The 17,660-nt window shown below is 39.2% G+C and overlaps 1 protein-coding gene across 27 annotated transcripts in view; it reads right to left on the minus strand.

Moving 5' to 3' along the window:
• DLG1 (discs large MAGUK scaffold protein 1) overlaps positions 1-17,660 on the minus strand; it is a 465,475-nt gene that overhangs the window by 247,227 nt on the left and 200,588 nt on the right. For 14 of the 27 annotated variants that reach the window (XM_043492521.1, XM_043492516.1, XM_038417365.2 and 11 more), the window contains one exon: positions 7,897-7,995. The exons of the other annotated variants lie outside the window; for them this stretch is intronic. In XM_043492521.1, the coding sequence (XP_043348456.1) occupies positions 7,897-7,995 (99 nt within the window). The remainder of the gene's footprint in view (positions 1-7,896; positions 7,996-17,660) is intronic. 27 annotated transcript variants of the gene reach the window in all.

The following is a 17,660-nucleotide window of genomic DNA, read 5'->3' on the forward strand; positions in this document are numbered from 1 at the left end:
GGCTACTTTATGTATAAATTTAGGGTGGGCTCTTGGGATCATTTTGTCTTTATGAAATGTGGCACATGACATGTTTGCCGCATTGTCAATGCAGATGCTCAGTGCCTGCATTTCACTAATCCCAAATTTTTCTAAAATAGCTTTTACTTGACTTTTCACATACAACGAATTGTGATGCCCTTCAGTGTAGTTATGTCCAAGGTTTTTACCACAGCTTTATCTTTTCCTTTTTTGTAGTACTGACCATTGATTGCAAGGAAATTTCTGTTTCCACGGGTTGCCGCATCCATTTTCAGGAAGCACAATTTTTGCTCCAAAGCTTTCTTGAGCTCTTCACGACCAGACTCAGCTGTGCTGACAACTAAATGATGAACTACATCGTGCCCTGTCAAAACGCCAAGCTGCCGACCCATTTCACCTCCAATTTTTTGGAATCCCTTGTTCTTTAGCCTAAAGGTAGTGAGCAGTATTGAACTCAAGCAAACCATTTCCATCAGCCCTTCACAGAAAGTATTGGCTTCCATGATGGCTGTAACTTTTGAGGACTTCAAATATGAGTCAATTTTTGTTTGCTCAATTTTAGGTTTCTTTTCAGATGAAGCTCCACAAAAAATCTTTTCTCCAGAAGTTTTCAAAGAGCCAGATGAAGGTCATTTAGACACGTCAGCTTTCTGTTTTATCTCATCTTCCTGGTCCTCTTTTGTAACCAGAGCCACATAGTTTTCAGGATGGTTATGTTTTACTTGCTGCCAAAGGTTGAAACTTTTCACGGCACTTGTTTCACTTGTCTTGAAGCTACATGGTTTGAGCTTGCCATTCACTTCCTTCTCCACCTTGCATGTTGCCGATTTCTTCTTTGCTTTTCCCAAAAGCCCAAATTTGGGCTTTTCGAATTCAAAAGTAAAGACGTCATTGAGATCCTTTTCCGTAAATCAGCTATCAATCATGGGGGGCAGAACTGATTTTTTTGTTGAAGCCATGACCAAATCATCTTGTGCTGCTACTGCATCCAAATGTTTCTTGTTATGATCTTCGAAAAGCAACGAACAAAAGCATTACTTTTTTTTTTTTTATAATGTACCTGCTTGTGATATCTTAACCACTTAAAGTACTTCGAATTTATTTTGGATTTTCTGGACAAGAATGATCGCATTTTCTTTTTACATAAAATTATTATTAAAGTATATTTTAATATGTTTCTTGCCGTTTTAAAGAAGTAAGTATTTTTAATATGCATAATTAATATAAATTTTTATTTATAAATTGCAAGTTAATTTTTCTTATGAAATTTTGCGGTAAAAATATTCGAAATATTTTCCAAGTTTTTAATTAATACCTCAAAAACACTTTAGTATAGATACAGCAATGAAATTTGGTATGTGCCGTAGCGTTAGTATGTGCTATCGCTGTTCTACAACATTAATTGTTGGGAAGTAACGAGGCTACATGTTACAAGATTGAAAATAAACTTTAACAGGAAAGGAGTACTTGTTGCAACTTAGAGACTAACAAATTTATTTGAGCATAAACTTTTGTGAGCTACAGCTCACTGCGGATTCAAATTGCAAGCACAGTCCTTTTAGTAAAGAGAGAAAATTTTCAGAAATATGTTTTTGCTTCATCAACCTTAATATATTATACAATATAGAGCAAATAACAGGTTCTATCTTGTATGTTTCCAGCCTGATGAAGGAAAAACATATTTCCGAAAATTTGCTCTCTTAACTAAAAGGACTGTGCTTGCAATTTGAATCCGCTTTCCCGTTAAAGTTTATTTCCAACGTTCTATCATGCAACATCATTCAAATAAAATTATTTAAACTACAGGCGTCATGAACTGGGGGGACTGGGCCAATTTTATTTAATATTTTTTAAATCTTTGACTATTTAACAGATATGACCCTGGAATATGATTTAATGCTAAAACATGCATTAAAATGGTACTCTTAATTTATTTTGTATAATTAACTGTTTCCGAGAAAACTGTTTAAAAATTTTCATCTGCTTAGATGCTTAGAATGATACAAACAATTTTACTCATTTTTCAACTTTGGAACCATAAATTTTAAATGTAATAATAAATAATAACCAAAAATTAACAACTTATTATGAAACATAATATTACCGCTCGTAGCCAGGGGCAGTCGATGACAAGCCTTTCTTGAAATATGAAAGAAAGCATGCTGGGGCTGAAGCAGAGAATGTCATGGAGGTCTCTGGAAGTCACGGATTATGTGACTTCCATGACCTCCGTGACAAACATAGCCTTACTTACCACCTTATTATCTCCTAAATGTTTGCAAACTGATTGCTTAATTATTTGCTCCATTATCTTTCCAGGTACAGAAGTTAAGCTGATGGGTCTGTAATTCCCCGGGTTGTCCTTATTTCCCTTTTTATAGATTGGCACTATATATTTTCCCTTTGCCAAAATGAGAGCTGTGAGGGCAGCGCCTGCTGGTGGAGGCAGTGCGCAGAGCTACCTAGCAACACCTCTGCCTAGCAGCTGAGCAAGGGGGATGTTGCTGCTTCCGGCGAGTCTCCCAGGTAAGCACCGCCAAGAATCTGCCTCACCCCATCCGGTGCCCCAACCCCCTGTGCCCTCCCACATGCAAACTCCATTGCTGCGGGGGAGAGTGGGGGCCCAAGACTCCCCCAGCAGTGGCCATTGCGCCTGGCACAGGGGCTGCCTGAGCTGCCCCTGAGCCAGGTGCACTGGCCACCGCAGAAGTCACGGAGGTCCCAGAAAGTCATGGAATCTGTGTCTTCCATGACAAACTTGCAGCCATATTTATTACCAGTACCATCAATGATACAAAAAATGTCACAGTTAATGTTTGCTGGTTACTTGTGATCCTTCTGCTGGCTTTGCAATAGCCGAACAATTCACATTATGTCATATAACTTTCTTTAGTTTTTAACAACACAGCAAAAGAAGAAAAATCATTTTCATGAACATTGCCAGAGAGATAGTCCTTGAGACTGCATCTTATTTATCCATGAAACATGGTGGTCAGTGGAAGTTTTCTCATACTATTCCAACAGTGTGCCTCAACCCTGTGGAAGGAAAATCACCTTTAAGGTTGAGAAGTAGTTCAACTTTCAAGTTTCTCTCTTAGTCTTTCTGCTGAGACTGCAAGAAAGGGTGCCAATTTTTATGTGAACACCTGTCCACTACAAGTTGGATAACCACAACGCAGCACATGGTAATGACTTTCAATCACTACTAACCTGGGCCAGATTTAAACTGATAACCTAGATATAAAAATCTTCATACCTGTTACAAAAAACTTGAACCATCTAACCCTCTTTTTCTTAGTTTGTTTTACATGGCTTTTTACACTATAGAAACTATTCCCACCATATTCTTAACAATTTAACACCTGACAGTGTTTCTTTAGCATCAAATATGACATGATTATGAAGTCATCATCCACAAATAAAAATTTCTGCAAATCATACATTCATGATTTGAAAGAGACAGTTGTATTGAAAGTCAATAAGTCGCAGTCATTGTAAAAAGAGAGGGCACCAGAAAGTGGAAAATTTGTATGTTTGGCATACAGAAATACAGATCCTCTTTCACCCTGATTACTCCATTGCTGGCTGTCACCAAATGACACTATTACACATTCAAGATAGAAATTTAAGCCCTTATTTCAGGTTTGCCGCTTCACATTCACTTGGCCATCTACCATAGCTTACTGCCTTCTGTTAAAATTATACAATCTGACTGATGAAGATCCAGAAAAAGTGTTGGTTTTATAGGCCTGAGAATAATGTGGTGGTACTAGAGGAAAACTGTACTAGAGCTGTAATAAATGTATTATTGGTTATGTGTACATGACAGAGCTGATGAAGTACAATACATCTAAAATCAACAGTGTCTTTTTTGATGGGCATGAGGAAAAGGGAGTGTGGGAATATGTGAGAAAGAATCCTAGTTTTTCTAGCCCTTCCATATTTGTTGGCTCTTCTAAGTAATTGTTATTATTCTTTTCACAATATGAAAATATAAGCAATATATGAAAATATAAGCAATACCTTAGAGACAAAATACTAGCGTAATAAAATAAAATGTAAAGAGGAGTGAGCCACGTCATCACACTGCACTGACAGAAACAATGGCTTAGTTCTCAGTTTTAGTCTTTTGCTTCCTAATTCAGAAAAGACTGACACTATACTAAAGAGTAGCACTGACAACAGTGACGGACTGAGGCGGGAACACTGGCATGCCAGAATCTGGGCTTTGTCTCTGCATGGGTCATCTGAAGCTATCCAGCTGAGGACAGTGCACTACTTGTAACAATTAACGATAATATTGGCTAGTGGTGGAAATGCAGCAAGGATGAGAAACAGACTTGATGGGAGAAGTGGTTAGCTGCCTCCACATCTTACCCAGGAAAAACGGGGGAGCAGTGTTGGGCCACATCCATGTCTCTGTAGCAACACCATCATTCGCCTAATTCAGTACGTAGTATGCATGGCAAATGAAAAGCATGAGAACCCACACTTCCACTTCAGCCTTAGCCAGGTGTGTGGCTTATATTTAGTCTTGAGGAATAAGAGAACTTAGCTAGCCAGTGAGGGAAATAAGCCAATAGTGATCACAGGCATCTAGAAAAAAACAGAATAGCCTCATAGAATATCAGGGTTGGAAGGGACCTCAGGAGGACATCTAGTCCAACCCCCTGCTCAAAGCAGGGCCAATCCCCAACTAAATCATCCCAGCCAGGCCTTTATCAAGCCTGACCTTAAAAACCTCTGAGGAAGGAGATTCCACCACCTCCCTAGGTAACGCATTCCAGTCTTTCACCACCCTCCTAGTGAAAAAGTTTTTCCTAATATCCAACCTAAACCTCCCCCACTGCAACTTGAGACCATTACTCCTCGTTCTGTCATCTGATACCACTGAGAACAGTCTAGATCCATCCTCTTTGGAACCCCCTTTCAGGTAGTTGAAAGCAACTATCAAATCCACCCTCATTCTTTCTCTTCCGCAGACTAAACAATCCCAGTTCCCTCAGCCTCTCCTCATAAGTCATGTGTTCCAGTCCCCTAATCATTTTTCGTGCCCTCCGCTGGACGCTTTCCAATTTTTCCACATCCTTCTTGTAGTGTGGGGCCCAAAACTGGACGGAGTACTCCAGATGAGGCCTCACCAATGTCGAATAGAGGGGACCAGAGATAGAGGGGACTCAGCACCAGAACTCTCCACCAGTAGCTAGCAAGATCTCCCTTCAGTGGTAGTGTGAACTCAAGCTCCAAATTCATACTTCTGTGGAAAGATAGTGGCATTCCTGCTCGGATTCTTAAAAGGAAGTATATTAAAATAAAGGAAATTAGAGTCTGTAGAACATGCTCCTTCCACCCTTCAAAAAACCACAAATTAAAGACCACATAAGTAGAATGGCAAGCCAGGGCATTCTACTTTCCAGATCCCTTATTGTATATACAATTATTTCCTCTACTGAACCTCTGCTCCTGTCAGAAAAATCATTACATCATTAGAATACTGCAAGGACTGGATAGTGATCTACTTATTCAAAACATTACAGTATTTATATATTTAATTTCTCCACTGAGTAGAAAAGAGTTTACTCTGATTAACTGAGGAGAGGAAAGTGATCAGGAACAGTCAGCATGGATTCACCAAGGGAAGGTCATGCCTGACTAATCTAATCGCCTTTTATGATGAGATTACTGGTTCTGTGGATGAAGGGAAAGCAGTGGATGTATTGTTTCTTGACTTTAGCAAAGCTTTTGACACGGTCTCCCACAGCATTCTTGTCAGCAAGTTAAGGAAGTATGGGCTGGATGAATGCACTATAAGGTGGGTAGAAAGCTGGCTAGATTGTCGGGCTCAACGGGTAGTGATCAATGGCTCCATGTCTAGTTGGCAGCCGGTGTCAAGTGGAGTGCCCCAGGGGTCGGTCCTGGGGCCCGTTTTGTTCAATATCTTCATAAATGATCTGGAGGATGGTGTGGATTGCACTCTCAGCAAATTTGCGGATGATACTAAACTGGGAGGAGTGGTAGATACGCTGGAGGGGAGGGATAGGATACAGAAGGACCTAGACAAATTGGAGGATTGGGCCAAAAGAAATCTAATGAGGTTCAATAAGGATAAGTGCAGGGTCCTGCACTTAGGATGGAAGAATCCAATGCACCGCTACAGACTAGGGACCGAATGGCTCGGCAGCAGTTCTGCGGAAAAGGACCTAGGGGTGACAGTGGACGAGAAGCTGGATATGAGTCAGCAGTGTGCCCTTGTTGCCAAGAAGGCCAATGGCATTTTGGGATGTATAAGTAGGGGCATAGCGAGCAGATCGAGGGACGTGATCGTTCCCCTCTATTCGACACTGGTGAGGCCTCATCTGGAGTACTGTGTCCAGTTTTGGGCCCCACACTACAGGAAGGATGTGGATAAATTGGAAAGAGTACAACGAAGGGCAACGAAAATGATTAGGAGTCTAGAGCACATGACTTATGAGGAGAGGCTGAGGGAGCTGGGATTGTTTAGTCTGCAGAAGAGAAGAATGAGGGGGGATTTGATAGCTGCTTTCAACTACCTGAAAGGGGGTTTCAAAGAGGATGGCTCTAGACTGTTCTCAATGGTAGCAGATGACAGAACGAGGAGTAATGGTCTCAAGTTGCAATGGGGGAGGTTTAGATTGGATATTAGGAAAAACTTTTTCACTAAGAGGGTGGTGAAACACTGGAATGCGTTACCTAGGGAGGTGGTAGAATCTCCTTCCTTAGAGGTTTTTAAGGTCAGGCTTGACAAAGCCCTGGCTGGGATGATTTAACTGGGACTTGGTCCTGCTTTGAGCAGGGGGTTGGACTAGATGACCTTCTGGGGTCCCTTCCAACCCTGATATTCTATGATTCTATGATTCTATGAACTGATCATTATTATTTCTGTTGGGACCAGAGACTGAGTAGAAGACAAAGTTGCAGCAATAAGAAATTCAGAAGTTTAGTCTCAGCTTAGTCTCCTGTGTTGCCTCCCATCTCATCTTTTTCTTAGATTAATGTTGCTTATCTAGTCCTTAACATTTCATAGTAACTTAACTGTTTTATAGTGACTTTTGAAAGTCGCATGTTTTTCGAAGCCCAGAAATTTTATTCAAATATGGGTATTTTACCCTTTTTCTGTTTTTGTCAGAGTAGAAAGTTCCCACTTATATTCAGTGGTGTAATTTTTCCATTAGACTTCAGTATCACCTAGTATGTTGAGAACTTTTTAGAAGTTATTGTCAGAGTATTTAATTCTATATGCAACTTGCACTGAAGTAACTGATTATACACACTCTGTAGAGTCACTCCCACATCCAACACTCTTCAAACAATTCTTACACACTTCTATAGTGCTACATACGACTTTAAACATACTGATCATTTAGTGATACTAAAATTTATTTCTAATGAATTTATTTCCATGATAAACACCCTCAATGGTATCTCTGAAATATTTCAGCCTCCTTTGCTGCTTTAGGATATAAAACCTAACTAACTTGAAAGCCAGAGAACACAAATTAAGTTACAATGGGAACCCCAGACAAGCTGACACTCTGGAACAGGGATTTCTGGAAATTGTAATGTCATGATCTGGCAAACATTTATGCGCAACATCCTTAATCTTAAATGATCTAAAGGATACCTCAGAAAGGACACTCTCTTAGGCTTACAGAACAACAGATTTTAAAAAGAAAGTTGTTCTTATATTTACAACTTCAAGCACAAACTGCAGTACTTCCTTTACACTGTATATGGATTAATATCTATTCACGTTATAATGCATGGAACAAACCTGATTGCAACAATGGAAAAATATGTTATTTAAAAGAACAGCTATAAAAATAAATAAAAAATGGAGAAAAAGAGAATAAAAACCTGTGATGTAGAGGATGGGATGACAGTGGTCTCAGCAGGGACTGGCGGGACAGAGATCACAGGGAGAATGGAAGAAGAGGGAGGAACAGCTTCTGTTGGCTAAAAATCATCAATAAAAAAGGTCAAAAAAGTGATACCAAGTAGAAAAACACTGAAACAAATAAGACAAATTGAGGAAATGTGCAACAGTCATATTTAAATGGATTTAGAGATTAAAAACATTTAACAATAAAAGTTGATATCTTTAAACAATAGACTCTTAAATATATAAAGATGTTATCTTACAATACATAGTGCATTCCACTATACAGTACCTACAAACACAGGGCTCCAAACCGAGACGTGATGTCTGCCCACATCATCTATTATCAATAAGTCACTAACTTCACAGGAGCAGGAAGGGCCTGATCCAAAGCCCACTGGAGTGAATGGAAAGACTTCAACTGACTTCAGTTGGCATTAGATCCAGACCACGACACATCATATGTTATCTACAGCATAAAGGGCAAGTGAAAGGAAACAGCTGGCAAACTGAATAACTAATGTAGTTTCTGGTTACTTCAGAAAGAAAAATAGTAAGGTCTGGACTACATATTCTGCACTGATTTCACGAAACTGGTAGAAAAATTGATTTAGTTAAATTGGTGCAACACCCTAGCGTGGATTCAGTTTTACCAATATAAAGTAAGGCTGTCAAGAGATTAAAAACATTCATTTTTTTAATCAACGATTAATCATGATTAATCTTGAACAATCATGCTGTTAAACAATAACAGAATACCATTTATTTAAAATTTTAGATGTTTTCTACATTTTCAAATATATCTATTTCAATTACAACACAGAATACAAAGTGTACAGTGCTCACTTTATATTTAATTTTTAATACAATTATTTGCACTGTAAACAATAAAACAGTATTTTTCAATTCATCTAGTACAAATACTGTAGTGCAATCTCTAACATTAAAGTTGAATTTACAAATGTCGAATTATGTACAAAAAATCTGTATTTAAAAATAAAACAATGTCAAACTTTAGAGCCTATAAGTCCATTCATTCCTACTTCAGCCAATTGCTCAGACAAACAAGTTTGGTTACAATGTGCAGGAGATAATGCTGCCCCCGTCTTGTTGACAATGTCCCCTGAAAGCGAGAACAGGCGTCCTCAGGGCACTGTTGTAGCTAATGTCACAAGATATTTACGTGCCAGATGCGCTAAAGATTCATATGTCCCTTCATGCTTCAGCCAACATTCCAGAGGACATGTGTCCATGCTGATGATGGGTTCTGCTCGATAACGATCCAAAGCAAAGTAGCATGTTCATTTTCATCATCTGAGTCAGATCCCACCAACAGAAGGCTGATTCTCGATTTGCTGGTTCGGGTTCTGTAGTTTCCATATTGGAGTGTTGCTCTTTTAAGACTTCTGAAAGCATGCTCCACACCTCGTCCCTCTCAGATTTTGGACAGCACAAGGATTCCTAAACCTTGGGTTTAGTGCTGTAGCTATTTTTAGAAATCTCACACTGCTACCTTCTTTGTGTTTTGTTAAATCTGCTGTGAGAAGTGTTCTGAAAACAAACATGAGCTGGGTCATCATCCGAGACTGCTATAACATGAACTATATGGCAGAATGCAGGTAAAACAGAACAGGAGACATACAATTCTCCCCCAAGGAGTTCAGTCACAAATTGCATTAATGCATCATTTTTTTTTTTAACAAGCATCATCAGCAGGGAAGCATGTCTTCTGGAATGGCAGCCGAAGCATGAAGGGACATACGAATGTTTAGCATATCTGGCACGTAAATACCTCACAACGCGGCTACAAAAGTGCCTTACGAATGCCTATTCTCACTTTCAGTGACATTGTAAATAAGTAGTATCATCTCCGGTAAATGTCTTAGCGATTGGCTGAACAAGAAGTAGGACTGAGTGGATTTGTAGGCTCTAAAGTTTTACATTGTTTTTGAGTGCAGCTATGTAACAAAAAAAAAATCTACATTTGTAAATTACACTTTTACGATAAAGAGATTACACTACAGTACTTGTGTACTTGAAAAATACTATTTCTTTTATAATTTTTACAGTGCAAATATTTGTAATAAAAAATAATAATATAAAGGAGCACTGTACAGTTTGTATTCTGTGTTGTAATAGAAATCTATATATTTGAAAATACAGAAAAATATCCAAACATTTAATAAATTTCAATTGGTATTCTATTGTTTAACAATGCGACTGGGATTAATATTTTTAATCGCAATTAATTAGTGAGTTAATCGTGCAAGATAACAGCAATTAATCAATAGCCCTAGTTTAAAGGTGTTTGTAACAAAAGAAAATATACTCAGATTTAATTACATCAGTTTAGGACCTGAATTAATTAAGTCAAAGGAACAAAATTTGTCGATAAGCGCTAAAACAATTTAGGCACACCATTCTGTGCTAAAATTTCATGGAGTTAAATAATTTTTAAAGGCACATAATTTAAAATACTGTTCCACCACCAAGCAGTAAACAATACGAACTACAGGCAACATCCATTAAAATACTGATCTGTGTAATAGCAGAACAAAGTTAAGACCTACTATATATCAAAACTTGATTTTCTAAGTAAATTTAAGATGACATGATTTTAAGCGCAACAATACAACAAACAGCAAAAATTTTAAACCATTTTAAAGAATGATCAAATAGAACGAGAATATTTCAAAATTATGCATAATATATTTTAAACACATTTCTGCCTATTTACACTGTAAGAAAAGGCATTTCAGTAACACTTCAAATATTAAACTCTTAACATTAGAAAACAATGATTTAACATTTTAAGGGATTACTACTAAATTGTTCTCTCAAAGGCATCAGAATATCCTTACAGCCTCACCATTTTTAAAATATTACATTTTTAACTGTAGAAACGAGATGCCTCTAGAAAGTTGATGGTACACAGATGTATCCAAAAGTAACAAAAGACAAATACATGTACAATATAAAAGAACTCCAGTTATCAACAGGTCTTGGAGACGTATGTTACCTTAGATAATGGTGATCTAGTTAAATAGCTTGAGAAGTTGCATATGCTATAGCCTCCTGTATACAAATCTCTAGTCAACTCTTCAACCAACCTCACTTGCACGTCATTTGACTCATTTTGGAATGCAAAGACGACAACCCTTTTTAACCACAATTTGAACTATTTGTATTATACAGTAAGAGCTACACTAAAAGAACATTGAGGTTGTAAAATAAATCCTCAAAAGTTAGGAAATTACATAATTAAAACTCTCTCATTCATTTTTAATAGTTTTTTGTTTGTGACTTCCTAGGTTTTTAAAAATGCAAATTGAAAATTATAATTTGATCCTGTGGCATTGTATTGAGATCCAAATGGTTCATCAGCAGGGTTGGAGCCTTTAGATCTCTGCCACTTGAACTAAAGGAGTAAACCAGTGCTTCTCAACCGTTCCAGACTACTGTATCCCTTTCAGGAGTTTGATTTGTCTTGCGTACCCCACGTTTCACCTCACTTAAAAATTACTTGCTTACAAAATCAGACATAAAAACACAAAAGTGTCAGAGTACACTATTACTTAAAAATTGCTTACTTTCTCATTTTTACCATATAATTATAAAATAAATCGATTGCAATACAAATATTCCATTTATATTATAGTGTGATACTTGAGTCTGTTTTTCACTTGTGACCCGTGTCTGAAACCCGAGCCCCGCCACCTGGGGCTGAAGCACGTAACTTAGCTTTGTGAGGCCCTAGGCAACTGCCATGCTTGCCACTCCCTAATGCCAACCCTGAACCTTGTGACCATCCTAAACCCCATCCTGTGACCCCACTGAGGGTTGCAACCTCCAGGTTCAAAAACTCTGATCTCGATTAGTTGAATACCCCATGGAAGACCTCTGCATACCCCCAGGGATATTCGTACCCCTGGTTGAGAACCAGTGGACTAAACAATAGCAGCAGGAAGTTATCATTACCATGTGGACCAGTCGATTTGTTTGTCCTTTCTCCCATCGGCTCCTAGGCTTCCCTTTCCTGCTCCAATGTCTCTCCCACTCTCTGCCACTGGCCCCAGGTGTCCTTCCCCAGTCCTTCTGGTGAAGCACTGGAATGGGTTACCTAGGGAGGTGGCGGAATCTCCTTCCTCAGAGGTTTTTATGGTCAGGCTTGAGAAAGCCCTGGCTGGGATGATTTAGTTGGGGATTGGTCCTGCCAGAGGGTTGGACTAGATGACATCCTGAGGTCCCTTCCAACCCTGATATTCTATGATTCCCCAGGATCCTACTCTCCACCTTCAGTCTTGTTGCCCAGCCATTCATAGCTTCTCACCCTGTCTTCCCCATACCCCGCTCCCACCCACTGGCTCAGCTCCAGCATCCCATCCCCCTGGATCCTTGGCCCAGTTTCCTTTCCAGGCCCTGTCTCTCTTTCAGTTTCTCTCTCCCCCCCCACCCCCGCCCACCTTCAACAGCTAGTCTCATTGTTCTCTTTGCCACCGCTCCTCATCCAATCTGTCTTCCCACTGGAGCTACATGCTTACTCCAGCTAGCTTCCAGCTGTTGCTCCTCCCACATAAAGTGCCAATCCACCCCTACTTGAGTTCCTCATCCCAGTCTCCTTGACCAACAAATCCCAGTTCTCCCTCTGGCCCCTTGGCCTGTGTAAAACAAACCCCCATCACCGTCTCCTAATCATCCTCTCCTGCACCACCAGGATCTTTGTCCCTGTCTCCACCTCACGTGTTCCCCCCCCACTCCATTTTTCTCCTGGCTCCCTAACCCAGTCTGCCCCAATCTACCACCCCCGTACTCCCAGGTTCTCTTTACCCCTACAATCTACCAGCTCTCAGTCCCAGTCTTCCTCTCCCCCAGACCTCAGGCCCTTTGTTCCAACCTATTCTCCACACCACATCCCAGTCTGGCTCTTGTCCTCTCTATATTTGAGACAGACTGCTTCCTCCTCCATGATCCCTGGGCACTAGGAGGGCACTGAGAGCATAGGAGACAACCTCCCTGCTTTCAGTTCCTGTGCCTGAGCCAATAGTGGCCCACAGCAGTTAGGAACTGCAATTCCAGGGAAAGTCCTGCTCAGTCCCCTAGAGCCCTGAACTGGAGTATGCTCAGTGCAGATAGAATCTTCAGAGGTTTTAGATTCTAGTGAGCACATGTGAACTGAGATTTTTCAAAGGCTTATAAATTGGTCAGATTTTCACAGGGACAGCAAAAAGCACTTTCCTCACACAAGGATGACCTTTTCTCCTGCCAAATTTCAAGTCCCTACCCCAAAGCAGGGAGGATCTAGAGTTTACAACCAATCTGTTAATATGAGCAAAACAATATGTTTTTCCTTAATCTTGTTCTTGGAAACGTTGAACCATTTTTGCTGAAGCGTTCAAAAAAAACTGAGCCTGAGGCATACACCTGGTATCATCTCTTAGCTGGAGTATGAAGTGTTCAGCTAGGAAAGTCCAACCGGTACTGAATGCTGCACCACATCTCCTCAGCACCACTGGCTACCACAGACATATCAGATCTGTCCTGCACTCCCTATACTGGCTTCCCATAGAACACTGAATCAAGTTTGAGGTCCCAGTCCTTATCTTCAAGGTGCTCAATGGCCTTGGCATAGGAACAAAAGTACCAGAATGAAGATTGGAGTTGACCACTTCCCTCCTCTCATATAATGCACTTCCTACAGTTAGGTTAAAGCTCATCTGTGTAGGACACACAGCTTTCTAAGGGGCTCTGAAAGGAACTTCCCCAGGAACTAAGACCACCCAGGAATGAAGGTCCACCACAAACTGCACCACCTGCCACTCTAAGTGCAAGATGAATTTTTTTTACCTTGTCTTCTCTAACATACATACAGGAATGTGGGCGGGTGTGGGTAGTGTAAAAAAGATCCTAAACAAAATAGTGCACTGTGCACACAATCTGAAGTATGTAAGGAATGAGATTTTTGCCTCGCCATAACTGCTCCTGCTACTCAGGGGGAAATCCACTGAGGGGAAAAAAAACAGTGACTTGTCATTAATGGTGATCCAATTCCTTTCATGAGTACTGAACCCACACAAATTTCTAAAAACTGAAGTTTATGGTTATTTTCAAATTATCTTCAAATATGCAAATTATCCTACTAATTTGCATAAAGTTGATAAAGCTGAGCAAACCATGGCAGCTAAGCAAACTGCTGCCTAATAATACTCAGTCTTATTTATTTAAAAAACAAAACTGCAACTCTGTCCTCCTATGTACAACTAAAGCAGTATGAAAGTGTTGAGATATAGTAACAGTGGTTGTAGCAGTGTGCTGAAACCATCCTCACCAACACCGATTACTGTTACAGAATGTTTCCAGAATCAACTGATGTGAGAAAAGGAAAAGGACCTAGGGGTGACAGTGGACGAGAAGCTGGATATGAGTCAGCAGTGTGCCCTTGTTGCCAAGAAGGCCAATGGCATTTTGGGATGTATAAGTAGGGGCATAGCGAGCAGATCGAGGGACGTGATCGTTCCCCTCTATTCGACACTGGTGAGGCCTCATCTGGAGTACTGTGTCCAGTTTTGGGCCCCACACTACAGGAAGGATGTGGATAAATTGGAAAGAGTACAACGAAGGGCAACGAAAATGATTAGGGGTCTAGAGCACATGACTTATGAGGAGAGGCTGAGGGAGCTGGGATTGTTTAGTCTGCAGAAGAGAAGAATGAGGGGGGATTTGATAGCTGCTTTCAACTACCTGAAAGGGGGTTTCAAAGAGGATGGCTCTAGACTGTTCTCAATGGTAGCAGATGACAGAACGAGGAGTAATGGTCTCAAGTTGCAATGGGGGAGGTTTAGATTGGATATTAGGAAAAACTTTTTCACTAAGAGGGTGGTGAAACACTGGAATGCGTTACCTAGGGAGGTGGTAGAATCTCCTTCCTTAGAGGTTTTTAAGGTCAGGCTTGACAAAGCCCTGGCTGGGATGATTTAACTGGGACTTGGTCCTGCTTTGAGCAGGGGGTTGGACTAGATGACCTTCTGGGGTCCCTTCCAACCCTGATATTCTATGATTCTATGATTCTATGAGACCACAATGTGGTAGAAAGGTCTCTGAGATACATACAGTACCTATCAACAAATCCTATTAGATAGACAGAGATATAGTATCAGGCTTTGTTGAAGAGTACATATCAATTTGTATCTTTTTTGAGAAGAAATACTTAATACCAAATTTCATCGCTTTCACATGAAGTACACAGTTTTCACAGTTGTCAGTTCATACTAATCAATATTGAAACTGAAATGATAAATAACTGGAATTACATTCACAAATATTGTGTGGGAATTTATATTTTTTAAAGACAACAGAAGTTTAAATGAGTTGGTGGAACAGGCATGCAAGACATAATAGGCCTAAAAAACTTTGTATAAATTTGCATTGTTTCCCCACAACTTTTGATATACCCACTGTGTGAAATATAAATATTTTTAACTGGTGGCATTATGATAGTATAGGACCTAAAATTTTTTGGAATCCCTGATAAATTTAAAAGAAAAAATCATATTTTTAGAATATAAAAATAGCATTTTGAAATGTGTAAGAATTTTGCAAATATTACACTGATTTTGAAAACTTGTGTTTCCCCTAAAAAAAGTCTTTATTTAAAAATAGTTTATATTAATTTTCTCTTTTAATTAAGGCATTTAAACCCTGCTTTAAATGGATACAACACAACATGACCTACAGCATCAGTAGGGGTTTATATATTTGGAATTACATTTGCAGATTATATATTATAATTTGGTACAATTTCTATATAATATACATTTCAGAGTAGCAGCTGTGTTAGTCTGTATTCGCAAAAAGAAAAGGAGTACTTGTGGCACCTTAGACACTAACAAATTTATTTGAGCATAAGCTTTGTGAGCTACAGCTCACTTCATCAGATATACATTGTTTTGCACAGAAATAAATAAATACCACATTTTATACTACTAGTGTACTACTTCTAGTGTTAATTTTTTCAAGATATCTTAGAAATTTGCATTAAAGGGAGTTTTGTTCGATAATGTTGAAACATTAAGATAAACAACCTAATTATTATCAGGTAAATGCATAGGGATTTTGCATTGGAATAGGCCTACCTAATTTTTGTAATCAAAATCAAACCATTTAAAAACTAAAGTATTAGATGTGATTTGCTTTATAAATAGGTTATTTAAAACAGAAATAATCAATACATTAACTGGTGAGGCCAGAGTTTTCCATTAAAGACCAAGAATTTAGCAAAACAAGAATACCCTCCTTTCCCCATCCCCAACAAAACAGAACAACAAAGTAGCACTTGAACTGAAAACTACAAAAAGTACTGTGTGCACATCCCAAAAAACAATTAAAACAGGGCATACTACAGCACTGCTACAGTACAAGTGTGGGATGAATTCCACTGCAAAAGGAATTCATCCCTCCCTTCACCTTCAAACAAAATGCTTTGTGGAAAGCAAAGTGCAAATTTGTCCCTTATGGGACAAACAATGATCAGCAAAATTTGGGAATATGCCTTTTTCAGTGTCTCAAAATAGAATTCAAATGAAACATGCAGTAAATGGAAATTTGAAGGAAATATTATGGATAAGCTAGAGAAAACAAGTATATTAACATTTTCTACAGTTTGTACAGAATGCCCATTATACACTGTGTAACTTCATTTCTTTTCTGAAGGCATAAAATAATTTGCTAAGAAAAAAACAACGCTCTTTGTATCTAAAACATGTGCTACTTTAAAAATACATACCTTTTCTACGGAACAGTTCGGCCACGATCCATCAGAGCACCAGCCACTACTAGCTCTCACTTTGGCTGTGCTTTTTGTAGGACTTTTTTTTACACTATCACGTAGGTTTGTAAACTTGCCTCTGTGTATTGAGGACACAGGCAATGTTGCTGAAATAAAAGACTTATGAAGACCCAGTGCCTGCTGCTGATGCTGGAAAGGATGCGGTGGCCGTGTAAAATGGACACTCTGAGGCATTTCCATACTGGGATTCCTTGTAAAATCAGCAAGCCTGATGGTTCCCATTTCACAGCCATCTGGAGCATCACATTTGTGACCATGACAGTAAGTGGTCATCAGACAGATAATCCACGAAAGCCTTTTCAGAAAATTAATGTTGTATTTTTTTGAAAAAAAAAAAAATGTATGCTTATTCTAGAAAGGTTTCAAAACATTATTTTCATTTTGTGAGTTATCCGATAGGAAAACAAAGAGCAAAATGCTATTTTAGCCAGTACTATGCATGTGTGCACACTCGCTTGCTCTATTTAAAGAGCATCATTAAGCTCTACACATAACCGTCCCTTTGGAAGGCATATATAATCAATGATGTGCATGAATTATTGAGTAGATGGCAACGGTCTTCTGACATTTCCACAGGTCTATGAAAAACGGAACGTTATCATTTTGAGACAAATTTATTCCTCCCCTAAACTTCTTTACATTGTATTGTGACTATTTAGGCACTTTTAACCACAAAAGAATTTTATGAACTGTGCATAAACTGCTTGAGACTCAGTGTGAAATAGGCTCCACAGTTATCTGATGGTTTGGATATTAAGATATAAACAGGAACTGACAGCTACTCCTGTAATTATCATAAAGCTGCCATGTCTAATGATACAATCATAGAATATCAGTGTTGGAAGGGACCTCAGGAGGTCATCTAGTCCAACCCCCTGCTCAAAGCAGGGCCAATCCCCA

The sequence above is a fragment of the Dermochelys coriacea genome, chromosome 9 (genome assembly GCF_009764565.3).
Source record: "Dermochelys coriacea isolate rDerCor1 chromosome 9, rDerCor1.pri.v4, whole genome shotgun sequence".
NCBI lineage: Eukaryota > Metazoa > Chordata > Testudines > Dermochelyidae > Dermochelys > Dermochelys coriacea.